Source organism: Marmota monax, unplaced genomic scaffold (assembly GCF_021218885.2).
Source record: "Marmota monax isolate L192 unplaced genomic scaffold, Marmota_monax_Labrador192_F-V1.1 WCK01_AAM20220418_F8-fsc00055, whole genome shotgun sequence".
Taxonomy (NCBI): Eukaryota; Metazoa; Chordata; class Mammalia; order Rodentia; family Sciuridae; genus Marmota; species Marmota monax.
The window spans coordinates 10,048,211-10,075,354 of NW_026695205.1; the positions used below are offsets into that span (position 1 = coordinate 10,048,211).

Genomic DNA, 27,144 nt, shown 5'->3' on the forward strand with positions numbered 1-27,144 from the left:
CTACCTGGAGACTCGGGTTCACGGTGGACACGCCGCGGTCCCGCAGACGGAGGGGCGGGGCCGCGGACGGAGGGGCGGGGGCGGGGCCGGGCAGGGAGGGGCGGGGCCGGGCAGGGAGGGGCGGGGCCGGGCAGGGAGGGGCGGGGCCGGGCAGGGAGGGGCGGGGCCGGGCAGGGAGGGGCGGGGCCGCAGACGGAGGGGCGGGGGCGGGGCCGGGGCGGTGGGCGGTCACCCCGCCTCCCGCCCTCGGCCTGCCTCGCTCCCATTGGCCCCCGGGGGGCGGCCCGCTGAGGGGCGGGGCCGACGCGCAAGGCCACCCGGGCGGCGGGCCGAGGCCGCGGACCCGCAGCGGACAGCGCCATGGCCGGACGTGCCCGCGGCTCCGCGCGCGCCCTGCTGGCCTCCGTGCTGGCCGCGCTGCTGGCGCTGCTGGTGTCGCCCGCGCGGGGCCGCGGCGGCCGGGACCACGGCGACTGGGACGCGGCCACGCGGCTGCCGCCGCTGCCGCCCCGCGAAGACGCAGCGCGCGTGGCCCGCTTCGTGACGCACGTCTGCGACTGGGGCGCGCTGGCCACCCTGTCCACGCTGGAGGCGGTGCGCGGCCGGCCCTTCGCAGACGTGCTCTCGCTCAGCGACGGGCCCCCGGGCGCGGGCAGCGGCGTGCCCTACTTGTACCTGAGCCCGCTGCAGCTCTCCGCCAGCAACCTGCAGGTGAGCGGGCGGGCGCTCTCCTGCCCCCGGTGGCCGGCGGGATGGCGGCATCCTGGGAGCCGGCGCTCGGGCGAAGCCATGGGGGGGATTCTTGGCTGGGACCCGGAGGACGGCGCACCCCTGAGTTTCAGGAGTCCGCTTGGCGTCTCCATTAACTGAGCCCCGACTTAAAGGTCTTAAGGATGCAGAGTTCTTTAGGTCGATGAGCATTTTGCAGATGACATCAGGGTCCTCCTCCTGAATGCAGGCTTTCCCTGCCGCTGTAGGAAGCCAGCGCACAACGTCGCGCACAGGCACAGTGATCATGGCAAGCTTTGGCCTCCAGTGCGCACAGTGGCCTCACCCGTTTCCCACCTTCTAGAGCGGCGCAGAGCCTAGAGCTGTGGCGGACCTCTGCTGCCCGTGGGTAGGCTCAGAGCCACCAAACCCAGGAAGGGAGCCTGATTTGGTCCTTTTGACAAAGATCTCAGATTTCAGGTTAACTGGAAAAATATATTATCCACCTTTATGTTACTCAGGTGGGCCCAGAAGAATACAAGCTCCAAATTCCGAGCCCTGATCCACAGTTTCTCACAAACATTTGTAGGTTATGTGGCATCATCTTAGACCTATCCTGCCATTGGAGCTTTTTTTCTCTTAAAAAAAAAAATCTTAATCTACGTGGTTGAAGGGGTTCTAACATAAAGCATGCTTACAGAAACAGATAAGAAGAAACTGTTAAATCTCCAGCCTTGAAAGCCTGGCCTAGGGATGTTTACCTATCAAGAGGGGGTAGTCAGACTCTTAGGACAGGGGTTTTTGTTTGTTTGTTTTTTAATAAATACTTTTAGTTGTAGAGGGCACAATACCTTTATTTTATTGATCTATATTTATGTGGTGCTGAGGATCCAACCCAGTGCCTCACACATGCTAGGCAAGGACTCTATCACTGAGCCACAACCCCAGCCCCTCTTAGGGCAGTTTTTTACAATCCAGAAGGTAGGGACCATGGTTAGCTAGGCTTCTTGGAGAAAGGCTGAGAGAGGGGAGGGAACTGACCCTTTCCCCAGGCATTGGTTTCTTACTGTAACGCTTTTGTAATATCATTTCATGACCAGGGCTGGTTTTGCCATCACAAAGGGAGAGGTGAAGGGAACATGTTTAATTAGGTGCCTGCCATGCACCAGGCTGACCTTCCTGTCCCATTCCTTTTCTTTTCCTTGTCTCTAATAACTCTTCGAAGTAGGTATTATTATCCCCGTTTGGCAAATGCAGAACTTGCGGCTTAGATGGGTTGACAGTCTGTGGCCTGTTGTTTGAAGGCAGATGGACCCAAGGCTTCAGACTGGCACCCATGAACTGAATATGGCCACAGACCAGTTTTCTTCAGCACACCCAGAGTTCTGTTTTGTTTTAAGTTTTGCTCTGTTACCAATCTTTTTAAATTCAGGTTTTACTTTAAAGTTTAAATTGCGATCTTCTTTGGACAGTTGGACGCTCTGGTGACACCGGGGGGCCTCCATTTTCTGAGCAAAACCAGAAGTAGCTGCTGCTTCAGCTGAGCGCACACACCCAGCTCACCACTGCTCATTCCCAACCCACTCCACTCCTTCAAGACAGACTGTTTCACTCCACTAGTGAGGCTCAGTTTGGCTGCCAATCGTAGTGACTTGGGGAGACTTAAAAATGCACTTGATTCTAAAATAATACGCCCCCACTCCCAAATCCCTGCTGATATTCTAATGGGAAGGGGGAGGTTGAGCACCACAGCTGGACATGGTTGTGTTTACATTTGTGAACTGACCAGGGTGTGTAGCATCATCCCCATGACAGAGGGGAGGAAACAGACTCCAAGGACTGACCAGCTAAGGGCCATCAGGTGGGACTCCAGCCCAGGTATTTGTAGGAAAACAATGTTGAGAAACCTACCCAGGATTTCAGGTTTCCGTGAGAACAGGGAAAAGATGTGGCTATGTCAGAATTTGTCCTATGGCTTCCATCAGTGAGCTAGTTTGTTTCTGCCCTGTCTTCCCTCCTGACCACCAGGATGGGCTTCTCCTCATGGAGTGAGTGAAGTCGTTCGGGAGGAACAAGAAAACCCAGGTGTGGGGCCAGGTCTCGTGTATAAATTGCCTGTCCCTTGGAACTCAGAGACAGGTGGTGTGGTTCAGCTCTACTCACCACCAGGATGCTCCTGTGGTCTTTTTCTTTGTGGCCATCTCGGATAGTAAATGATCATAGGAATGTGCTGCTGGTGTTAGGGGTAATGGTACCAAGTTGGACTGCAGGACCCGAGTTGGAAATGAGATCTGGGGTTGATTCTCTGCACCAAGACCTCAAGACGACTGGCCTGTCTTCCTGACATTCTCCTCTTGTAACCTTCTAGTTTCTGGGCACTCCTGGTTTTTTTTCTTTGATTCCCTAAAAATAAGTATCTCCCAAAGTCCATTTCTTACCCCTCTATTCTCATGGTCCTGGGATTCTCGTGGCTTCACTTCCTCTTACTAAGATTCACTTCCAAATTTGTGTGTTTCTGACCTCTCCAGAGTTCCCCATTTCTAATACTTGCCGTTCATTTTTACTTCTCTAGATGATACCACCAGAAATTCTGTACGTTTAAAGCCAGTTCTCTTCCTCCGGAAACCGGCTTCCCCGTCCTGCATTTCTGTTAATGGAATCGGTATTTTCTCAGTGGATACATTGGGAATTCACTGCCCTCCCAAATCCCTTGGTGCCAAAGTCCCGCCAGTTTTCCTTTTGCTTCCTCTGTGTCCGTCCTTGCCCTCCCCCCATCCCACCGTTATTGCCTGCTGCCTGAAGCCCTGAACAGCTAGCTCTGGGGTCATCTGCCCTGTCCACCCTGCCCACCAGATTCACCTTATCACAGCGCGGCCTGTGCCCGGAGCCCTGACCAGTGCCCATGGCCTGTTGCTGCCAGGAGTTCCCTGGGATCAGCTGGTGGACCAGCTGGCCAGGGTGGTTTGGGAAGCACTGCCCAAGGCTGGCCTACAGACGCTGGCCTACAGACGCTGGCCTACAGAATGCAGCCCACTCCTGAGCTCGGCCAGGCCCCTGCCCTCCAGCTGCTCTCCCAGGCTGGGCGTCCCTGCCTGCCTCCACTTTCCCGGTCCTGTGGTCTGGAGCCTTCCTTGCCTGCACTTCAGTGTGTCCCCCACTTCTGTCCTGAGGTTCAGTAAGTCACAGGGCTCCTTACCCTGAACTTGGACATCTCATGGCCATGAGTTCTCCTCTGACCTGTCCGTGTCTCTGTTGTGCATCACTAAGGGTTGGTTGCTCAGGTCTCCCCCGCCCCTTCCTCTCCTCCCCGTGGGTCTCCTTGCCTCATCACTGGGAGACCACACATTTTAGCTCAGTGACTTGAAGGAGCTCTGTCCCCGCTCAGAGCTTCTGATGAGACCCTGTGAAATGCGGGCATTCTCCAGGCCGTCTGGAGTGCCGGGTGCCGGGTGGCTTTGAGTCACCTGCCCGTGGGAGGCTGGTGTTGGGAGGGTAAGGAGCAGGGACTTCTGCTTGCCTCTGAGTCTGGGAACCCTGCTGTTGCCGGAGCAGGAGGGGCAGCTTCCCAGCCTGAAGTCACGCCCCAGGAGATACCCAGCAGCCAGCGTGACTCAGCAGGGTGACTCAGCGACTTTCTTGCTTACATTAGGCAATTAGCTGGTTGAGCAACTGGGCTGTTTTTATGCTCAGCTCACTTTAGAGTTTAACCCTTTAGACATTTCAGCCAGTGCTGTCATCTGCCCTGAATCTGGGTGGTGCTGCAATTATAATTTCTCTGATGAATATGGACGGATTCCAAGTCCAAGAAAAAAGTATATCAAAATAGTTCTTATGGAGTCACTAATTTTAAATATGGCCCCCCTTTTCAGAGGTCAGGATTGGTTGCTGTCCAAGTGTGTGTTTCCCTGAGAGGAAGGTGGTATTTTACAATTTGTCCTTTCATGGAAGAATGACCCACTGATCCAGTCCTGGGGACATTACGTGTGCAACTTGTGAAATTCACTGCTTCTTCAGGAACTGCATTTCTCACGAGAGGGTCTCCATTTTGTCTCTGCAGGAGAATCCACAGGCGACGCTGACCATGTCTCTGGCACAAACTGACTTCTGCAGGAAGAATGGCTTTGATCCCCAGAGCCCCCTCTGTGCTCACATTATACTGTCAGGAGCTGTGACCAAGGTGAGCCATCGCCCACACCCCAGGTGGCTCAGAGAGTGACATCCACCAACAGTGAGAGAAGAGCCTTCCAAGGGCAAAAGCAGTTGATCTGTGGCTGAGATGTGCAGGGAGAGTGTGGGACGTGATCCCGTGGAAACGGAAACCTTTCATCCGGCACGTTCCACAGGTGTCCGTGAGACTGTGAGGAGGGTGAACCGTTTTCTGAAGGCAAACAGATGTGACCATAAAGGCCCTAGAGAAAGCAGCCCTTGCCAAGCAGCCCTGCCCGCGGCACTGGGCCCTCTCCCTGGCTTTGAGCTGTACAAGGCCTCCTTCATCTGGCCCCTGCTGCCGGTTCCACATGGCTTGGGCAGGGCACATTACGTAGGCCAAGAAGAGCAGCGTCCCTGGCAAGAGGCCAGAAGTGCATTTGGACAGTTGGGAGGGTGCCAGGCGAAGGGATCAACCAGGCCAGGTGTCCAGGACCAGGTGTCCAGTGCCAGTGGGTTGTTGATCGACCTTGTCAGTCGCGAGTATCAGGCGAGTTTGATCTGTGCTTGGAAGCTCTCCGTGGGCGCGGCTCTGTCCTGGGCGTCCTTGAGGGCAGGACATTGGAATGCGCTGGGCTTCCAGCCTGCTGCTGAAGATCTGAGCCTTCGCGTACTCGCATCTGCGTGTGTCACACACAGTGTTACAGGATGAGCGTGCTCAGGTGGCTCTGCTCTGGCTCCTGGAACATCTTATTTCAGTACCTTGTGCCAGTCACTGCGGTGGCTGGAAGTTTGTCGAGCAGTGAGCGCTGGCTCGCGCCATGTCCCTGCCCCGTCATCTCCAAGCGGGTTCCTGTGCGTTCTTCACGCTCCCCCCATTTGCTCTCGAGTCCTTCAGTGTGTGGTCAGGATTTGTGGCTGAACAGACTCTTGGGGTTGGTAGGTTGCTAGATCACACGCCCTCAGCAGTGAGGACATGGTGTCCCACGCAATGAGAAGCCTCATCTCACTTCTGTCCTTTAGGTGAACGACACAGAAGTGGACTTCGCCAAGCACTCGTTGTTCATCCGACACCCAGAGATGAAAACCTGGCCTTCCAGCCACAACTGGTTCTTTGCTAAGTTGAATATAACCAATATCTGGGTCCTCGACTACTTTGGTGGACCCAAAATAGTGACACCTGAAGAATATTATAACGTCACACTTCAGTAAGTGTTTGCACCCCTTTCTCCTTCTCAGGGCTGCAGCCCTTACGGAGGTCTCAGCCTCCTCATGTGCAGACCCCTTAGCAGGTCGGAAAGCCTGTGACCCCATCTCAGAACAATACCTTTAAATGCACAAACGTTAGGATTACAAAGCCAGCTATTCAACTGTATTGAAACGTATTTATAGATGTTTGTAAATGCATGGAATAGAATTAAGCTTTTTTTTTTTTTTTGTACCAGGGATTGAACTCGGGGCACTCAACCACTGAGCCACATCCCCAGCCCTTTTTTCTATTTTATTTAGAGACACAGTCTCACTAAGTTTCTTGGGGCCTTGCTAACTTGCTGAGGCTGGCTTTGAACTTGCCATCCTCCTGCCTCAGCCTCCTGAGCTGCTGGGATTACAGGTGTGCCCCACTGGGCCCAGTTGTAATTAAGCTTTTTAATCATTCAATAATATAAGATCTACTAATGAGTCTGTAACTTTACTGTCCAGACAGTAAGGACTGAAGACAACATTTTAAGACAACTTAGCAATGTCACGTGGTTTGAAAGCACCTGTGACTCCGGTGTTTCTGTGAGGACATCGCTGTGGTCACGGCCTAAATTCATCCTGAGGGAAATGATAAGTTTCAGTTAGAGATTAATGAAAATGAGAAGCAGTTTTACATCCAAGTTCACAGACCCCTGAACTGCGTCTGCAGGCCTGGCCCTCAGGTGGGGACCTCATTTAAGGCTGTGCTTGTTGGGCGCTGGACAGAGCCCTGTCATAACCCCTGGTGGCATTTTCTCGTGAGACTCTGTGCTCTGGACTGAGCCAGCACCGGGTTCCTCTCCGTCAGCCTGCAGTGCCGTGGGTGCCTGAGGGAGGTTGGGTTTCCCCCACCAGGAGGGGGCTGCCTGTGGCTGCATGCAGAAGGGCCAGAGGCCAGGGTCCTCTCCTGGGCTGCAGAGCGTCGTACTTGGTAGGAATAGAGAGGTGGCACTTACGTATCGTGACAGGGAACAGTTTACAAGGAGGACAACAGTGACACGCAGGCACTCTTGGGGGGTCAAGGAACACTCTGGGAAGGCAGGCATCTTTGGGTAATGTGTCCAAGGGCAGTGCTTGCTTTAATAACAGAATCAAATTGTTTTCCTGGAAGTCTCCACACTGAATAAGTGAGGTCAACAGACACTTCTGAGGTTCCCACTCTTGAAGGCCGACCAGTGCGTACTTCCCTGCAGCCCAGAGATGAGACGGAACAGCTTCTCCTTCTCCTGAGAGGAGGACCAAAGACAAGAGCAGGGCGCCTCCCCGAGACTGAGCGCCAGCACTCTTGGGAGTGGGTGCTGCCTGGCCGCTGCCCTGGGTGGCCAGTCGAGGACCCCTGACTAGCACACGTCCATTTCAGGGTCTGGGAGTGGCCACCCCTGGAGGAGTGAACAGTATTGTCTGGTGGGCCAGGGCCTGCACCTTCCTGGGGCGCCACCTCCAGATCAGCAGCCACCTTGCTTGGCTGTGGCGGGCTGAGCAGGGGGTGAATGCCGCAAAGCCCTGGGCATCCGACATGTTTGGCTGGGACGGAGTCTCCAGAGAGCCTCCACACAAGTGTCCCTGATAGGGCCCGACTGGAGGTGGTCTGCCTCATGGAGCCCGGGGCCACTGTCCTCCAGCAAATCCGCGCACTGCGTGGGAGGGCGAAAGCTTGGTGGGGTGTTTGCTGGCGCCCAGTTCCTATGAGGACAAGCCCGCCTCCGGTCACGAAAGTCCACGCAGCTCAGAGCTTGTCCTGGGATCCCTTGTTCACCTCTGACACGTCCAGACAGACAGGAGGTCACAGGTGAACGGTCTGGTCTCCTTCACCTGGAGGTGGATTTCCTGACGCAGTGGACCAGGTGCAGCAGGAAGGTGGCGCAGGGTCACTCCCACTGGGCTCGGGGTCTTCAGGCACTGGCCAATCGTCCCTATGTGTCCCTGACCTTCCTGTTCTTAGACCTTCAGGAGTCGCTCCTAGATGAGCCGCCGTGGCAACTGGCCTGTGTGTCGCTGTGTCCACGCCACTGAGTGGCAGATGGACTCAGAGTCTCACACTTTTAGGTCACAGGTTTCTCTAATAGAATGAACTAACTTTTAAGATTTGTCAGCCCAGGTTACAAGATGATTCTTCCTCTCTCCCTTTTCCAGGTGAAGCGGAACACGCCAGCTACCCGGCACGGGTGAGGTTTCTGGGCCTGCCTCCTGCACACCCGTGGGCCTGGCGTTCCTCTGAAGTCCCCTGGAATATCCGCCCGTTTTCTACCTGCTGGTTGGCTTCTTTGCTTGCTTGTGTGGGACCTAAACTCGATTTCTTGGAAGTTGTGGTTGCCTGATTTTTTTTTTTTCATATTTTGAAGCAATTTTAAAGGAGAAATTCTTTCATATAATTAAAGAAAATTAGTTTCATGGATTCCAAGTGTTTTGCAGTGGTGCTCCTCGAAGAAGACCAAGTGCAGGTCAGATGGCCATTGGCATTTGCAGGTGCTGGCATGAGTCCTTTATTCCTAGTGACCACTGTGCTGGGCATGTGCCCTTGCCCCAGCTATCTCCTGGCTGCTGGTGCCTGGTGCAGAGGGGCTGCCCCTATTAGAGTGGCCACATGATCCTGCCAAAGCGTGAGCCCAATCGTAGCTCCCTGCTCGTGCCAAGCGACCCGACGGTCCCGGGTGTTGTTGACCCAACAGAGAGCAGAACTGTTTCTTATGAGGAACATTGTAAACTTCTTACATTTTAAAATGACACTTACCTAGAACAGAGGTAGTTCATGGAAACTTCCTGAATTCTTCCTAAATAGACACTTGATAATCAGCCTCCTCCATTAAAAGCACACATGTTCAGTTTTGCCCTAAAATACGATTGTAAAGAAGGAAGGGAGTTTTGTGTATCTCCGCTATTCTTCTTTAAGTAGAGTAGACTTGGGCCTGAACCAGTTGGGGCCAGGGTTAGTCCCCTGCTCAGCCACTCGCCACAGCCTTGGATGTCCCCCTCAGCAGCCGCCTAAGCCTACCTGGGTCATCTACACGTCTGGATAGCTCCTGAAGCTGCCTTCCCGGGTCAGGCCACCTGGGGGAAGAGACGGCATTGAGTCACCTTTCAGGAGAGAAGCCACCACCTAGTTTTAGATTCTCTTAAAAGAGGTGTCAGGATTCAGCAGGCTGCTGTATCCCAAAGTGGCAAACAGAAAAGAATGTGATTCATCGTGTTTGAAAACTAGAAAATGAACTGAAATCCAGCAAACAGCTTCTGTTTAAAAAACTGATTTGTATTAAGCTCAATAAAACAGTCTTTCTCAAAGCATCAGTAACTAGAGCGTGGTTTTAATAACGCGTCTTGGACTGCGTTCTTCATCGCGGTGTTTACCACGCAGTTCCCTAGTCCGCTGTTGGGACCCTTTTGCACTTTTATCTGAGCTCACTCTCAGTCGGCCCGAGCAGTGCCCAAACCCCACTTCCCACTGGCGAGGGCTCACTGTCCTGGGCTGGGCACGGCCAGCCTCAGGCTTCGCCACAGGTGCTTCGGAACCAGTGAGGCTGGAGTGCCAGGTCGAGGGCTCCGTCAGGTTGCCCTTTGCCTGCTCTGTGAGCTTTGTCTTCAGCAGTTGGCACCCTGTGAACACGGACCTGTGCTCAGGTCAGATCCATCATACAGAGTAAAGCCGGCCAGGTGTCCACGGCAGGTGCCCTGGACGGCCCTCTAAGTCACGGTGCAAGCGTGCTGCTGTTACACCTGTTGGCCACGAGAGGGCACTGTAGACCACTTTTTACCCTGATGTGGGGGTTTCTTGTGCGGGCAGTCAATCAGGCCTCTGAGAAGGACGCCCTGGGCTGGGTTAGAGGTGGACGGCCTTGATGGCGACCCTGGAGTAAGGGCAGAGGGCAAGGGCCATGCTGCCGCTGGCAGATCCCCTGTGCTGTCAGCCTCATCAGGCTTCCCAGCCTGCACCCTCCCGCTGCCCTGAGGGACACAGCCCTGGCCCCCCGAGAGCAAGGCAGATCCTGATCAAGAGCAGGTTCAAGTAGAAGGGGCCAGGCATGCTGGGGCACCTGTATTCCCAGCAATGCAGGAGGCTGAGGCAGGAGGCTCACAGGTTCAAGGCCAGCAGGGCAACTTAGCAAGACCCTGTCTCAAAAACAAAAGGGCTGGGGTGTAGTTCAGTGGTGAAGTATCTGTGCAGCATGCGAGAGGCCCTGGGTTCCAGCCCCCCCAGCTGACAGTGGGGAGGGGGGATGCTGAGGCACCCGAAGCTTCAGAGCCCAAATGGCTGGTTTGGCAGGTTTTGCCTTGGCCATCCATCTGCTCTGCTGGCCAAGGCCACTTGTCCTTACCAAACCACGGCCAATAGTCAACGTGCTTCTGTCTTCTAGCAGGCTCGAAGATCTTGCAGGTGTGCAGTGGGGTGGAGATGAAGCCATTATGGAATGAGGAAGATCAAGTGAAATAATGCCCACGTGTTCTCCTGTTGAGTGTCATGCCGTACTCAGGGCAGTACTCATACTCATCACGAGGTCCTTAAAGAGGCCACTGTCCTCTAAGGGCTTGCTGCTCAGCCTCAGTGCTGAGTACACAGTGCTCCTGAGTGAGGTCAGTGTTCCCAGGGGAATTTCAAACTGCTTCCCCAACACAGGTGTGTGTGGCTCTCAGGTGCACAGTACAGCTTCAGTCCCTTTAGGACGTCAAGGGGATTCGACTCGATACCCATCAATCTTATTTTTCCCCTTCATGTTGTAAGAATTATATATTTGTGTAGAAAATATGAAAATAAGATTTTAAATCCATGATCTTACCGGCTAGCACGGCTGCTAATATTTTGTGTTTTCTTCCAATCTTTGCCTTGCTGTGATGTTTGAGCAAGGCTGGACCTTGCACATGTTGATCGCTGTCACACTTCTGCTTTCTTGCAAGTGCATTGTGTTCCTAGGCACCATCTGAGAGGGCAACAGAATGCCTGCAGTCTTCCCTCAGATCCGATGCCCAGCTACAGACTAGCCCTCTGTGCTGGTGACAGAAGCAGAACCCCCACCAAGGCGATTTAAGCAGAAAAGAGGAATTCACCCATCTTAAAGTATGCCTTCAGGACTCAGTCTTCACCTCTGCTGTGCCCTCTGCTCTGCTGGTTCTGCTTGCAGCCAGCTATCAGAGGGCAAGGAGGGTTCATGCTTCCTAGCTGAGCCCGAGTCACTCCTGAACAATCTGTGTTGGGGATAGGGTACCCTCATTGACTGAGGTCCTGTGTCTGGGAGCTGTGTCCTGGTTGACTGAGCCTGGGTCCTGTGTCTGGGAGCTGTGTCCTGGTTGACTGAGCCTGGGTCTGTGTCTGGGAGTGGTGTCCTGGTTGACTGAGCCTGAGTCCTGTGTCTGGGAGCTGTGTCCTGGTTGACTGAGCCTGGGTCCTGTGTCTGGGAGTGGTGTCCTGGCTGACTGAGCCTGGGTCTGTGTCTGGGAGTGGTGTCCTGGTTGACTGAGCCTGGGTCCTGTGTCTGGGAGCTGTGTCCTGGTTGACTGAGCCTGGGTCTGTGTCTGGGAGTGGTGTCCTGGCTGACTGAGCCTGGGTCTGTGTCTGGGAGTGGTATCCTGTTTGACTGAGCCTGAGTCCTGTGTCTGGGAGCGGTGTCCTGGTTGACTGAGCCTGGGTCCTGTGTCTGGGAGTGGTGTCCTGGCTGACTGAGCCTGGGTCTGTGTCTGGGAGTGGTGTCCTGGTTGACTGAGCCTGGGTCCTGTGTCTGGGAGCTGTGTCCTGGTTGACTGAGCCTGGGTCTGTGTCTGGGAGTGGTGTCCTGGCTGACTGAGCCTGGGTCTGTGTCTGGGAGTGGTGTCCTGGCTGACTGAGCCTGGGTCTGTGTCTGGGAGTGGTGTCCTGGTTGACTGAGCCTGAGTCCTGTGTCTGGGAGTGGTGTCCTGGTTGACAGAGCCTGGGTCTGTGTCTGGGAGCTGTGTCCTGGTTGACTGAGCCTGGGTCCTGTGTCTGGGAGCTGTGTCCTGGTTGACTGAGCCTGGGTCTGTGTCTGGGAGTGGTGTCCTTCCTGGTCCAGCCTGGGTTGCAGGACCTTTTCTGGGGTTGGGGGTTCCGCTCTGTGCCACCTGAACCTCAGGGGTGGGGAATTTAGCTTCTGGAAGGAAAAGAGAAGTTATATCAACCGAAGGGACCCGGGGCAGGCAAGCACTAAGAGCTCTGGCCACTCTCCCAGTGTTTTAGGTTACTTCAGCGTTTCCTTGTCATAAAGGAGATGTTTGCCTGTGTTGTCTGCATTGCTTTTGTTTCCTTAGATTCCCTGCAGTGAAGTTCCCAAGCCAAAAGCTGTTGGTACAGGCTACAAATTGCTTCTAAGAATTTATACCAATTAACAGTCCGGCAAGGAGTACATCACAGTGCTCACTCTGGGCAGAGTTTGACAGTAAAAAGAATATTGTGTCTTTATAATTGGCAGTTTTTAGGTTACTAGTCACGGTGAAAAAGTTTTTAGTAGATTTTTTTTCTTTGTGAACTGTCGGTTTGTGTTCTTTACCCAGTTATCTTTTGGGGATCCTTTTATTTTATATATATATGTATATATATTTTTTGCAGTATTGGGGATCAAATCCAAGGCCTAACTCATGCTAAGCACAGATTCTATAATTGAGCTTATTCCCAGGCCTTGAGGATCATTTTAAAAATTGATGTTGATAAACGCTAGATGTTAAGTGTATGAATTACTCAACTTGGTGCCAATTCTTGGTTTATTTTTCTTTTGAAAACAAAGGTGGGGACAGGGGTACACACCTGTAATCCCAGCTACTCAGGAGGCTGAGGCAGGTGGATAGCAAGTTTGAGGCCAGCCTCAGCAACTTCACAGAGCCTTAAGCAACTCAAAATAAAAAATGAAAATCTCTGGTATGTGCCTCAGCTGCACCCCTTGGTTTAATCTCCAGTACAAAAACAAACAAAAAACCTCATAGATTTTCACATTTCTATAGCAAATTTAAACAGCTTAATCATTTCTCTAAACTTTATTCTGTTCCTATTGGACAAGTATCAATTCTGATTTTCTTCCATTTTTAAGGAACACATTTGCAAGCGCATTGTGTCCCTAGGCACAGAGGGTAACAGAATGGCTGCAGTCTTTTTACTCTTAAACTCCTCAGTCCATTTAGAAAGCACTGTGCATGCTGTTTATCCCTTCCTTAATGGACTTTAGAACTGAGATCTTTTAGTCCAGCTGTGAACCCAAGTCTGAACTTGGATTTCTCAACAGTAGGGAGGACATTGAGTTGGCGCTGCTGCTTGGCCTGTGTGGCCGTCAGCGGGACAGTGTGTCTGGCGACTCTGCCGCCCTCAGCTGGGGACCCGGGGACTGCAGCTGGCAGAGAACCGAGGCCCTGCAGACATGCTCCTGTGGTGGCCTCTGGCGGTCCCACATCCTAGCTGAAGCCTCAGGTTCCCCCAGGGAAGCCTCCACCGGCTTTCAACATCCTCTCCGCCCACTGCTCAGAGTGGGTCAATGCTGTGACCAAAGTGGGCTGGCCGTGCCCCAGACGTGCCCATGGAGCCTCTGCCAGGCCCAGGCCCCTCCCGCCAGCGTCTCCCACCCTCAGGAGCATGTTGTCCTTGACAGCAGAGGCTCTGCCGCTCCTGCCCAGTGTGATACTCTGTCATGTGTCACGGCCCCTGTGAAAGGGAAACAGATGTTTTGCTTGCAAACTTTCTACTTAAAAGTTTAGTGAAGATAGTGAAAAGTGGAGGTTGACCTAACTTGCTCTGTGACTTAGAATAAAGTCATTTATTTTGGTGAAAGCACATTTAAACCCAAGCTTGGCAAACTTCATTGAGACTTCAGAAGTCAGGCTCCAATAAGGAGCAAATCCCATGTTCCACGCTTGGATGGATGCGTCTGCTTGATGGACGTACCGAGCAGCCGCACTGTGGATGTCCATACAGAAGCCGGAGGTTGGGGCTGGGTGCAGCTCAGAGGTGCAGAACTTGTGTGTGAGGCCCTGGGTTCAATCCTCAGCACCCCACTTTCCGCCCAGAGGGGGAGAGGAGAAGCAGCAGAGGATGTTGAGAAAGTCAATTATCGTGGCTTTGTTTTTCAGACCTGAGGGATGACATCTGTATATTCTGGAAACCTGGTAGTTGTAGGCTGTTCAAAGTGCTTGGTGGGTGAGAGAGGAACAGCTCAGCCGAGTCATCTCTCCTGAGAAAAGGCTTTGACGCTGCGCGCAGTCAGCCAGCACCTCTTAGGTTGGTCCTAGACCTTAGGCTTTAGGTGTGCTTGTGTCCCTACTGTCCCCCACGATGGCACGAGGCTGAGGCAGCCGGAGCCCAGGGTGAGCAGCATCCTGGGCATCCTGTCTGAGATCACACTCGAGGCGTTTCCTACCTCGTACTTTTGCTTCCGGGGCTCGGGAGCCTCGAGGGGTGAAGCAGAGGGGAGCCCTGGGCTGTGGGAGGAAGGCCCCTGGTGGCAGGCTGTGGTGCAGCGGGTGAGGTTAGGGACCCCGAGGCTGCAAGAGCCTGGGTTCCAACCCCGTCTGCAGCAGCGGAGCAGGAATTGGCAAAGACTCAGATGTGGAAGCCATCTGCTTTCCTTCCCTCCGCTTCCAAACCAGCTGGTAACTTTCTCGAAAGCCACAGTCCGATCGCCAAAGCACTGAGGTGTATCCACTGCGGTCAGCCGCGGTCTGTCACCTACCCCTTGCGACCAGCCCAGGACATAGGCAGACGCACGCTGTGTTCTGGTTGCCCAGAGGAGGGGCGCCCAGTGTCGGCCTGGGGAGTCCACAGTTCACAGTGGAGAGCTGGCCGCTGAGTAGGGAGGTCCTGCCTGCCGGCGGGGCACCAGGGACCCCCACCCTGCTGTGTGTGCTGTGGGGACAGCTGAAGTGGGCAGGTGTGGGGTCCCGGCTCAGGCCTGCCAGGCTGGGCCTGGGAGAAGCCCAGGGCTGCCGTGTGGACCGCAGCCACTAGGGTCCCGTGGAAGGCCACACCCAGCCCCACCTTCCAGGTCAGACCCCTGCTCCTCTGGAAGTGGGGCTTCATCCCAATCTCCTGAGACCCCCCTTCAGGCTGGTGGGCATCCCCAGGAGGTGTTGAGGGCTAGTGCTGGGACCCGTGGGACCCTGATGGGCAGTCCCCAGAGGTGGCCCCGCAGGCTTGTCCTAGGGTGTGAGGTGGCTATGCTGGCCTCTCCACAGCTCCATGGGGACCAGGTCAGGTCAGTGAGGACTTCCCAGCCGCCTCCCCTCTGTCATCCTTTTGGGAATGACAAACATGTGACCTGCATGGAGCTGCACCCTGCGTGGAAGCCCAGCTGTCTGCTCCTGCCCTGAGCTGGCCAGAGCCCGGGACACAGCCCTGGACACACAGTGGCCCTTCCCTCTGCAGGGGGAACAGCTGGTGGGGTGGAGGGGACAGGGAGGGAGAGGCAGGCAGAGTACAGCTTCCATACCTGCAGTGGACACAGCATGGCCTGCTAGGTCAGTGTCCTGTCCTGTCCTGTCCACCCAGCGTCTCAGTGGAGACCAGGAGGCCCAAAGCGGGAAAGTGACTTGTCAAGGTTGCCCACAAGAGAAGGAGAAGCTAGGCCCTGGCCCAGGCTGGTCCATTCCCCAAACGGCGGCCGGTCACACTCTAGCAGGGGGGAGGGGGAGGAGTCAGAGCGGGGGATAAAAAGGCCTCGGAGAGGCCAGGACCTTGCTAAGACACCCCTGTGAGGGTGTCCAATATGGCCCTCAGCTGCCCTGGGGGCCTCATTTTGGGGGGTGAGCTGGTGTGTGCTTGGGTGCCCTGGGGCTGATCTGTTTGTTACCAGTGTGAGGCGGACACTCAAGTCCAGCCTGGGCTCAAGCCGAAGGCACAGGTGAGGCACTCAGCGGCCTGCTCCGGGGACACGGGCCTCCTCCAGCAGAAGGGCTGTCTGCACCTCCCACTCTGCACAGAGACGGCGGCCACGCCTCCTCTGGGCCCAGCACTCCGGGAGGTCTTTGCCCCACTCCTGCTGAGGAACTCTGGACAAGCCCCTGCTGTTGTCCCTGGTGTTCTCCTCTCCCAGGGCACGCGGGGGCCGACGTTCCCCTGCATCTGTGTCCTGGCACGGGGCCTACTTACTCGTTCCTTCCTGCACCAGCGCAGGGCGGTGGCCGGCAGAGCCCGTGGACGAGGCCTTCAGGTGCTGGGCGGCTCCTGAGAGGTGGGCAGGAATTCACACCTGCCTGCTCTAAAGCCCAAGCCCCAGGACCCAGGACCAGGACACGTGGGACCCCACGTCCACAGCCACCGCCAGCCCTGTGACCTGGGCGCGTTTTCGTTTCCTGACTGCCCAGGGGACTCGTGGGGAGTGTCTGCCTTACTCCGTCATCAGGAAGATTCACTGGCAACAGTGTGCAATGACTGAGGTGTCCACCAGGGCCGTGCTTCCCTGGGAGATCTGCCCCCAGTGGAGAGCGCTGGACCCACGGAGTGAGGGGCCAGGCCAGAGTGCAGGGTGCCCACGGCAGGCATCCCAGCATCTGTGGTCCTTGAGACCAAAGCTCCCGGCTCGTGAGTGGGTGGGGAAGCCCGTGGGGCAGGCTGCTGGCCTGGCTCAGCAGGGTCTCCGCGGGTGTGTGCCCCTGGGCTGACGGCTCTTGCTCTGCTGTCCCCTGTGTTGGCCCCTTCCCTGGGCACCTTTCTGCTGGCGAGAAAGATGGAGAGCAGAGGAGCGCGTCCTCGCAGACGAGGGAGTACAGTTTCCTTCTGTGGGAGACAGGATGGCCGCCGGGCTTCCCTCACCTTGCTGCAGATGCCCACGTGATCTCCTTGGCTGGGAGAGGAACCGTCCACAGAAGAGCTAGCACTCCTGTGCTTCTGTTGAGCTACGGGGCAAAGGGCAAGGTAGCTGGAGGGGTCTGACCTAATCAGGTGAGCCCTTTCCAGGCAGTTTGGTCCAGCTGGTTGCTGGGCAGCAAGTCAGAGCTATGGGGAGAAAGCAAACGTCCCCCCTGGGAACTACTGAGGGGGCAAGGAAGTGGAGGATCCTCTGGGATCCGAGGGTGGCCCCTAGCCAACAGCTAGCAGGACACAGGGACCTCACTCCTGTAGGTGAGAGGGAAGAGAACTCGGCTTCAGTACCGTGAGGTCATAAACCTGAGTGGCTTTGGGCCACTAAGCATGTGGGCATCTGCTGTGTGGCATGGAAAGCTAATGCAGTCACCGAACCCCGTGCACGTCCCGTTCTTTGGCTGCAAAGCAACAGAAAGCCGCTCAGTGGACTAGACCAAAAGCAGGGCTGCGGGAGCAGATTCCCCGAGACCACAGAGCCAGGAGCAGCTCCTGGGGCCGCCCGCGCACGGGGAAGCTAGGGGCGTTCCCAGGCTTTGTTTCCCTCAAGATTTAAAGTCCAGAGAGGAAGCGGCCAGCTGGCTCCACCTGGCCACCCCACCAGGATCATGGCCACCAGGGAAGGCTTCAAAGCAAAACTGGCACTGTCACCAGGACACGGGGGCATTGATGCTGGACAGGCGAAAGCACCCCGCTCTGTGTGCTCTTCCCCGCCATCATCGCAGTGGCCGATGGACAGAGAGCTGTGACTGGCCAGGCCTGGGTCCCGGGACGCCCCTGGGCTGCAGGGCTGTGAGCGAGCCACCTGAACCCCACGCCTGGGCCAGAATTGATCGGGATGGGGGCAGAGAGAGAAGGGACGCTGGGCCTGGAAAACCCATCGTCCCCGCAGCCCATTTCCTGGGAAGCCAGCACTGAGACGCAGGCTGCCTCTGACGCAGCTGAGGATCCCAGCAAGTCCTTTCACCTTCCAGGTCTCGATTCTCGTCTTGCAAAACAAGGGGTTCGACTAGATGATTCCGTCCCATCTACCCGGACCATCTATGGCCCTTCACGCGGGTGGGGGACTGATGAGGTCTGCTTTCCTGGCTGGAAGGACAGGGTCCTCCATCGGCACTGTGCTGCGAGGGCCTAAGAACCAGTGCCCGGGAGTGGGGTGGGTCTGGTGTCGGCTTCCCCTGGCCAGGTTCAAGCTGCCGGGGATGTAACAACCAGCTTGAGACTTTCCTGAGAACTTGACCGTCAGCTCGTGGGCAGACACAGGCAGCTCCAGCATGCCACCGATTATAGCTACAAGAGTGACTCTCCGGGTGTGGATTCGGAGTGTGGGTGGGAAGGGTGAGGGAGGCCGTCTTGTTTAGGGCTAGGAGATCCTTTGTGGGGCCTGAAGTCACATTCCACACGCCGCCACCCATGGGCCACGCCACAAGCCAGGCAGACAGTCTGGCCATTGTCTCAGACTTCAGTCCCAGCCGGTGGGGACCCCTTGGGCTCTGCCCTTCCTCCAGCTCTGGTAGGACAGGAGAGGGTCATGGAAGTGGCCGGGAGCCTCGTGTAGCCCGTATTCAGCACCTTAGAGAGCGGGTGTCGCTGGGCTGGCCCCCTTCCCCAGCCTGCCCCTCCCTCCCTCCCTCCCTCTCTGTGACAGTGGTGGGCTCCTGCCGCTGGTTCATGCAGGGACCCCAGATGAACAGCCCTGGGTGCCCACTGAGCTCTGCATTCACTTCTGGGCCTTCGAGTTGCCTAAGGCCTGGCCTCTGGCCCCAGGGACTGACCCTCCCCCAGGTGGGAGTGGGGGGTCGCTTTCTCCACCCTGTTAAATCCCACCGCACCCTGGGCCCTGGAGAAGAGTGATCAAGGCCTCGGCAGAGCTTGGGGGGTCACACACTTCAGCACGCTGCCCTGGCAGAGAAGTGGCAGACGTTGCAGAAGCAGCACAAGGGGACTTTGAGGCTTGGCCAGCGTGGCCTGGTAGGTGTGGACGAGGCTGCACAGTGAGGGGCGTTTGCACCAGGTCTGAAAAGGAGGTCGTCAGGAGGAGAGTAGAGAAAGGCCTCAGGCGGAGGGACCCCTGGGGGTGGGGGGCGCAGAGCACAGTACAAGCACCCAGGCCCAGAGGGTCTGTCCCTGCGCATGGTGGCCCCTGGGAAAGCACTTGGTCAGGGAAACAGCATGCCCTGGACCTCCGTGGCCTGCAGCCCTGGACTCTGGCTCAGGATGTTGGCCAGAGGTGGGGGGCTCAGGGGCTGTCCCATCAGGGGGCCCCAGGAGGGGCTGACTCTGTAATGCTGAGGACAGAAGCCGGCCCTCCCTCTTGTGCATGGTCTCTGATGACCTGGGAGTCAGGGAACTACGAGGTGGCTTGCTGTCCCTGCAGCCTGGACAAAGGTCTTCACAGTGGGCACTCGGGAGTGTCAGAAGCCAGGGAGGGACTCTCAAGTGCAAGGCCTTGTGGGAAGGAGCAGAGCCCCCTTGGGGAAGACCCTGTTACTCCTCAGACAGCCTCTGTCCTCGCTGTGGGTGAGGCTTCCCTCCCGATTCTGAGGACCTCAGAAGGAGACACCTGAGGGTCGGCCTGCTCCTCGTGGCTCCTGGCCATGGCTGTGGTGCTGTCCCCACCGCTTCTGTTCTCCAAGAAATAGGTGCCCCTCCCAGGAGCTGTAGAAAGAATTGGAAGAGGGCTTCCACCGCCCCTCTGTCCTGGGGAGTTAACTCAGGGGCACTCCAGCACCAAGCTGCATCCCCAACACTTTTGGTCTTGAGCCAGGGTCTTGCTAAATTGCTAAGGCTGGCCTGGAACTTGGGATCCTCCTGCCTCAGCCTCCCGAGTCTCTGGGATTGTAGGCGTGTGCCACGGAGCCTGTCTCTGAACTATCCTTGTAAACTGCAGAATATGGTGCTTTGACTGGCCGGTGGGAGGACTCGGCCTACAATGGAGCCCATGGCAGTGGGAACCGCTCTCAAAGCCCTCCACCAAGGCTATGGGAGTGTGGCCTCCTCGGAGGGGAATGAGGTTGCAGTTTCCGAGAGGCGCGTGAGAGGCGGGCAGGCCAACAGCGGCTTCGTCTGCATCACTTACTGGAAGGCGCTCCGGCTGCTGGCCAGGTGTCCGCCAGGGTCTCCCTCCTGCCCCTGCCTGATTCCTCCACTGCAAAGTGTGGGCCTCGCTCCAGGAGCCAACCAGCCCCCAGTGCTCCCCAGGGCCCGGGGCAGAGTGGAGAGCCCTGCCTCTGTGTGCCCATCCTCCCCTCCCTTTCCTGTCACAGAGGCTCTGCGAGGGCCCGGGTCTTGTCCTCCTGAAGGCCATGACTGATCAGGAGGGCAGCCTGTGACCCGTGCTGGGCCAACAGAGCTTCCCCGAGGTTGACGAGGGGCACTGAGTGTGTTAATTATCTATCAACGAGTCACACTGCCGTCAGTTCTGTCCCTTCAACAATCTCCTAGTTGCCCGTGACTCGTGGGAGTGTCAGAGGCTTGGCCAGCGTGGCCTGGTAGGTGTGGACGAGGGATGGGCTGTTGGCCCACTGGGTGGCTCCCGAGGCCGCAGCCTTCGGGTGGTTCTGAAGGGTCAAGCAAGGGGCAGGTGGAGATGTCCCCAGAGCCCAGCAGTTCATCTCACATTCAGCCCGACTCTGAATCCAGCTCTGCCCTTTCCCCACCTCAGCGAAACAGTCGAGGGCCTGGCAGAACGGTGACCGCGCTCCCGAGCGAGCGCTGGGACTGACCTGCCCATCAAGGTGGGAATTGATACAGGTGGGACAAGAACTAGCCAGCAATAAAGAGACAAAGCAGGCTTCAGCCGGCTGATGTAAACACGCCCCCGACCTCAAGCCTCGGAGCTTCCTGCCGTGAGCCAGGGCAGAGTTCTCACAGGGCCCGCGGCCCTCCACTTCCTGAGGCAGAGGCACACAGAGCGGCAGGGCCTCCTTCAGAGCCCAGGCTGCTCTGCCATCGTCCTCTGCCCCGCATCTCCTGGGAGAAAGGACAAGATGAAGTGGGAGGCGCTAGCCATCGCGGCCATCCTGCAGGTGTGGTGCCCAGTTACAGGTAAGGTGCTGCCCGGCGGCACGAGCTCAGACCGTGTGCTGGGGTCCTCGAGGGCGTGAGGGCCTGGTGTCTGCCCCCTCCTGCTCTCCCAGAGTCAAGGGCAGGGAAGCCCTGGCTCCACACTGCAGCCCAGGGTCAAACTGCCCAGAGCATGGGTTGCCTGGTGATCAGAAGAGACAGGAGGGGGGCGAGGGAGGAGGCCCGAGAGCCTCAGGCCGGCCAGCTGGGACAGAGGGAGTGTGGAGCAGAGGCCAGCCCGCGTCAGCGAGGCCGCCTCACACGGCGACGTTCCGGCCACCGTCCCCTCCCGTCATCCTGAGCAGGCACCCTCACTCTGCCAACAGAGGACATGTCACCAGCCAGTCAGGCAGGGTCACAGCCAGGGGCACCGGTCACTGGCCTGAAACTCCTGGCCAGGACTGAGAGGCCCAGGAGGGGGAAGCGGCAGGTGTGGGAAGTAGGAGCTGCAGCCCCACAGAGCGCCTGCCACCTCTGGACCCAGAGGGTCCTGTCACGCTCACGGCCAGGGCCGCACTAGGACACTCCCTTCCCCGGCCAGAGACAGAAGCAGGGAACCACGAGAGACGGGCCTTGTCGAGGGGCCACCGGGAGGACTTGGGCTCTGGGAGGCCGGCCGTCCCGTGTTCCCCAGCGCAGACCCTGGAGGGGAAGGAGGCCGCGGCCTGCCCAGAGGGCGTCAGGCTGCTTCTGCCAACAGGGCGAGCTTCACTTGTGTGGGTCTGGGGAGCAGGGAAGGGAGTTAGGACCGTCCTTCTGCAGTGGGGCTGCCTCCACGAGGGAGGTGCCGGGAGGGCAGGCGAGGCCCCCAGCATGGCCTGGCCCTGGGCTAGCACCTTGCCGGCTGCGAGGGCTGCAGGACGTGGGGTTTTCTCTGATATTGTAGCTTTTCTCAGAAAGGGTGTGAGTCACAGCGAGCTGTGGGCCAGGGCACCAGGTGGAGCCGGGCAGCCCCTCCCTGTGTGCAGGGGACAAGGAGGTCCCAACAGCCAGGATCCTGCACAGCTGGAGGCCTCAGGCTGGGGAGGCCGGGAGGGAGGTCTCGCCTGCAGTTCCCAGCTGGTCGGCTTGTGTGGGCTCTGGGCTGAGGACAGGCCCAGTGGAGTCAGAAGGAACAGAGGAGACTGCGAGGGCCCGCGGCTGCCAGGAGCTGGGAGCAAAGCCCGAGGACCGAGGCCGCCCACTCCCAGAGGGCAGGGCAAGGGTTCTCGCTTTCAGGACCTTGCTGTGTCCGAGCCTGACCATCAGCTCTTTCTAGAGAGGCTGATAAACAGACGCCCCGGGCCGCCTGAGGCCTCCTCAGTGCTCCCCTGCAGGAAGGGCTGTCAGCAGCAGTGGGGCCTTCCCGGCCCGGGCCCTGTTGTGACCTGTCCCCGAGCCGCTTTCAAACATGGGCTTTTACCAGGCCTGTCCCGTTTGCGACTCACCAGGATCCTGACCAGGACCACCTGGTCTGTCCAGAACCTGCCCAGGCGGCCTCCAGGGCCTAGGCCGGAAGGACTAGGATGGCCTGCCTGGTGCGCAGCACACGGCTGTGGCCCTGGCTCCTTGGTGCCCGACTCCCTGCCCCACCATGGCCAAGAATGCAAGGGGGTCTGCGCAGCTTTTGTGCTTTCTTTAGTGAAAAGACGTAGCTCGGACATGAAGCCCCAGGGCTGTGAGCAGCTCTGCTTTAGGAAGTCACTGGACTTGGTAGAGTCAGGCCAACCACAGCATTTTCTGTCTGTGCAACTTTAGCAAGTTACTGAGCCTCTCTGGGCCTCAGTTTTCTTATCTCTAAAGTCAAGGTAGTAGAGATGTGACGTGGAAAGTGAATGCAATATGCCCCGCGTATATGAGCCAGTTAGAGAACTTGCACCAATTAGTGCTATTACACCTCGACTGAGCTCTTGTAAACCTAGGCACAGGAGTGGAAACCCGCCGCTGGGGTTCTCCATTCATTCTGATTGCGTTGTAAGGCCGCAGCGGCATCTCCCCCATCTGTTGGCACCCAGCTCACCCCTTCTCTGAATTCTGGATGCACTCCAGGATCCCACATTGGCCGGGGGGAAAGGAGGCTTGGAGTTTGGGATGTTCATGGAATTTTGAATTTAAATTTTTAAGATTTCCCCAAAGTGAAAACAATATATAATGTCAATATTGAAAGGGGAGAAAATCAGAAATAGCGTGGCCCCGCGACCCTCCTCAGGGTGGCCCGAGGATGAGGGACATCCGTTTGCGTCTCACTGGGATCCTAGCCGGGACCACCTGGTCTGCTCAGAACCCGCCCAGGCGGCCTGGTGGTGCGGGTGCCTGCGCGTCTAGTGTGTCCATCTGCAACACCAAGCCTCGGTCAGGCTGCTGGAGGACCGGCAGGAGCAGCACAAGTTCACCACCATGGGTCCCCTGGGTGAGCAGTATTCAGAAATGGTTCAAAATAGCTTTCTTAATTCTGCTTGGACAAAGCTATTTCTTGTCAGCAGGAGAGTGATGGTCAATTTAATCAATTTGGAACACGCATTCATTCCATCTGGTTAAAGAAAATGATTAAACCAGTCCTTTAACCTGTTAGTCGAAACACAGTGATCCCTGGTCCCTGCTGCATAGCTGCGTCCTCCAGCCTGAAAACCGCTCAGAGTTCCCGAGGGATGAGCCGTCCTGCTCCTGGAGCCCCAAGGACAGCACCTGGAGCCCAGCAGCATCGGGGCTTGCTGAGAGCAGGGGATCCAGACGTCCCCCACCGTCAGGTCTGCGTTAATGGTCTACCTGGGCCTGCTGGATTGGCGTCCTGTGACCCTGTCCTCTGGACAACTTAGTATTCAACAAAGTGCTTTAAAAACAAAACTAAACAAAAACCAGGAAAGAAATTGGAAGGGGACAAGGCAGTTTGAGTGGACTGTGATTTAAGGTGAGGTCGGGTTGGTTTAAGGTAAAATCCTGCCGACATTAAAACTTTCTTGGCGGACCATGGGAAATTCTGCTATTTGTTTATTTTGGATCCATAAAGAAGATGAATTCACGTGGTTAACTAGTGTATCTCAGAAATAGAGATAGAAGCTCCTTTTTCTGATTTGGCTTTAATTCTATGGAAAAGCAGAAAACAATCAGGCCTTCACCCCTGGACTAAAGAAATCATTAACAGATTAAAGGTGCCAAGGGGAAACGGAGACTCTGTAGATCGTAGTCGAGGTCACACCGTTCAATCGCCCCATTGCCTCAAAACACGGAAATAAGACACAGGGTTAGAGCCGGTCTCACAGACCAGCATTGAAATAACTGCTCCGGGTACCTATCACTTCCTTCCTCTCTTAATCTGAGATATTTAATAAAAATATGAGATCACAGAAGGATGTGAGCGCTGTTTCAATCCATAACCAGCCAGCCCAGGGGCTCTCCTTTCCTTCTCTGCGCCCCACACCAGCGTCTTCATGCTGCTGGTCTTGGCTCTCCTCATGAGCGTGTCGGATGCTGCTTTCCTGCACACTGGTGTGAGCTGTTCTCGGCTCGGCCTGCCTTCCTGCTCTGAATGCTCTGGGCACTTCCGTGCACCACCATCACCTTTTCTTGGCTGTTGGACATTTAAGCCGTTTCTGAGGTTTGTCATGATAGCGGATCCTGCAGGAAAATCTTTACAGATGTAGCTTTTGTTAATTACTTGGGCAAATCGAGGATTGACAATTAAAAGAATGGGTTGAAATAAAAAAGCATTTCACAGGACCCTCGACTTCTGTTGACAACAATCCGATTGAGCAGAGGGTGATTTCTGGTTCTTGGGGACCATCTGCAGATGTTTGTGTCCGTTTGAAGGAGGCTGGGAAGGCAGGAGGACAGGGACACGGGCCAGGGCCTCTCACAGCCCTCCTCGGGGCCAGCAGCCCGCCCAGAGCCCTGCTCCTCCTCTGTGAGATGCGGAGGTGGTGCCTGTCTCCCACAGGGAGTGTGGAGGAGATGCTGTCAGAAGGGCCTGTGCGCAGGGTGCGTGGAAATCCACGGCCATCATCTTGCGTGCCTCAGTTTCCCCACCTTCGCAGACACGGCCTCATTTTCCTGAAGGAGCAGAGCAGAACCACTGGCCTAACTGGCTTCCGTTTTCTTCCCGTCACTGTAAACCAGTTAATTTCCCCTTGTGCCTTAGTGTCCTCGTCAGTAAGACGAGAGAAGAGGAGGGGGCTGAACATCCCTTTTAGCTACAAAATGCATCATCTTGAAATCGCAGTTTCTGAGAACACTGAATCCCCGAGCTCTCCACCGACCCCGCCCCACCTGGGGTAGGCTGTGGGGGGCAGAATGTCGGCTGCCTTCTCCGGCTGCTCTGGTTGTCTTATAAAACGACTCCCCGACTGGGAAAAGCCAAGGGCGGGGTTTGGAGCTCTCCGCTGGCCCCGCAGGCTGTGCATCTGCCGCAGGTGCGAGGGGCCACTTGGGACTGCTGGAGAAGGCCCAGCTTTGCTGGAGGTGGCCGAGTTGCAGGGCTGGAGGTGTTGGGAGTGTCCGTTGGGCTGTGAGGATCATGTCTGCGAGGATCATGCCACTCGGCAGCTAATTTTCAGGCAGGAGGGGAAGAAAGCCGGGAGAAAGCAGGACAGGCGGGGTGCTGGCCCCTCTGGTCATTTGCAGAGTCCAGTAGAGATCTTCGGGGGGCAAGTGGCAGCAAAGGCAGAAGAAGGGTCTTTTCGTGAGGCTTGGTGACATGCCCCGGATAGATGGGCTCCAGACACGCTTCCCGGGCCTCTGGGCCTACCCGGGACCCTCTGCAGCTGATCCGCTCCATCCTGAGTCCGCCCGCTGAGTTCCGAAGCAGATTTTATGGAATTCTCCTTAGTAAGCACTTATTTCTAGTTTCCTCTCAATTCTTGAAGTAAGAAATAATTATTTTGTTGCTGAATATCTTTATTTACTACACATTTTCCTGCTGAGCATGAAATATTGGGTTGTCACTAAAGACCTGTTTTTCCCTGACATGTTACCATAGTTTTGAACTCGCATTTCCCCAAATCCGGTGAACCCGTATTTTCCATTTTACTTTTAATAAACATGCCTATTTTGGAACTTTCCTGCAGGTGGTGGAGCTTGGTGTGTGTTTAGTTCGTTCCTGCAGAGGTAGAAATACAAATGTAAATGAAATCACACTTGAGGGGTGCTGGCCTGTGACTAGCTGTTGTGGGCATGTGCCTTCCTCGGCCTGCGTATGAGGTTTCCTAAAGGAACAGCTCCCTGACACAGACTTGGAGTGGAGACTTGGCTTTTTTACTGAATCCTCAAGGAGGGGAAGAAATTGTCTTCTACTTATGTCAGAACTTGCATCTTCCTACTGGACCTGGGGGTGAAGTGGAACACACAGGTCCCCCCTCGTGCTCCTGGTGGAGCAGAGCAGACCACGCTGAGAAGGCCGAGGCCCCGCAGAGTGACCGAGCGCCCAGAGGCAGACGTGCAGACACCTGTGGCCTGGAGAGGGGTCCAGGGAACGGGAGGAGGGAGGGCGAGGCCAGAGCTCAGACCCTGCAGCAGGACGTTCACAGGGACCAGGGTCTGTAGCCACTGCTGCCCTGGCCAAACTGAGGGGGTGGGGGACGGCTGGCCAGGAACGTAGCGCGACAAGGCTCTGGCGTTTGGGTCCCACAGACCCCTCTGCCTCCCTTACACTGTCTAGGAGACGAGCCCCCCATCCTGTTCTCTGCAGCTTCCCACCGCCCCAAATCGTGCTCGCCTAAGACGTAACATGAACGACAGTCTCAGTTAGACTTGCCTGTCCCCATCTGGGCTGGGAGTGACGGGGAGAATTGCACAGAGCTGTTGTGGGAAGAGCCGGGCAGACGGGTGTGGGGGCCAGGTTACCCCTGTGCTGTAGATGCCGGCTGGGGGAGGGAGCCAGGACGGCGACTCCGTCATGCACAGCCTGAGCCAAGCCCAGGGGTTTGTCCAGGTCAGGTGGATGCCCAGTAGGGTAGGTGGGTGCCCAGTGTGCGTGCTGATGTGTGTGGCATGTCTGTGCTCATCTGTGCTGTGTCTGAGGTGTGTGTGTGTGTGTGTGTGCACCAGCAAGTGGCCTTGTGTGTCCTGGTGAGTGGCCCTGTGTGTGGGAGTGAGTGGCCTTCTGTGTGGTGAGTGGCCTTGTGGGGATGAGTGGCCTTGTGTGTGTGACAAGTGGCCTTTTGGGGATGAATGGCCTTATATGGGGTGAGTGGCCTTGTGTGTCTCAGCGAGTGGCCTTGTGTTTGTGGCGAGTGGCC

General features: G+C 56.5%; 2 protein-coding genes across 3 annotated transcripts in view; both read left to right on the forward strand.

Annotated features, from left to right (window-relative positions):
* Positions 1-354: 354 nt before the first annotated feature.
* Creg1 (cellular repressor of E1A stimulated genes 1) lies at positions 355-9,375 on the forward strand. 2 transcript variants are annotated; one of them, XM_046430219.2, is made up of 4 exons: positions 355-711; positions 4,766-4,885; positions 5,878-6,062; positions 8,227-9,375. In XM_046430219.2, exons 1-4 carry the CDS (start codon positions 361-363, stop codon positions 8,228-8,230), a joined length of 660 nt encoding a protein of 219 aa, XP_046286175.1. In that variant the 5' UTR covers positions 355-360; the 3' UTR covers positions 8,231-9,375. The 2 variants fall into 2 exon arrangements, with proteins under 2 accessions (XP_046286175.1, XP_046286176.1); XM_046430220.2 differs by lacking the exon at positions 8,227-9,375 and having other exon boundaries at positions 5,878-6,066.
* An 11,317-nt stretch (positions 9,376-20,692) lies between these two features.
* Cd247 (CD247 molecule) overlaps positions 20,693-27,144 on the forward strand; it is a 59,416-nt gene continuing 52,964 nt past the window's right edge. The window contains exon 1 of the mRNA XM_046430176.2: positions 20,693-20,917. Within this exon, the coding sequence (XP_046286132.1) occupies positions 20,860-20,917 (58 nt within the window). The 5' untranslated portion in view covers positions 20,693-20,859. The remainder of the gene's footprint in view (positions 20,918-27,144) is intronic.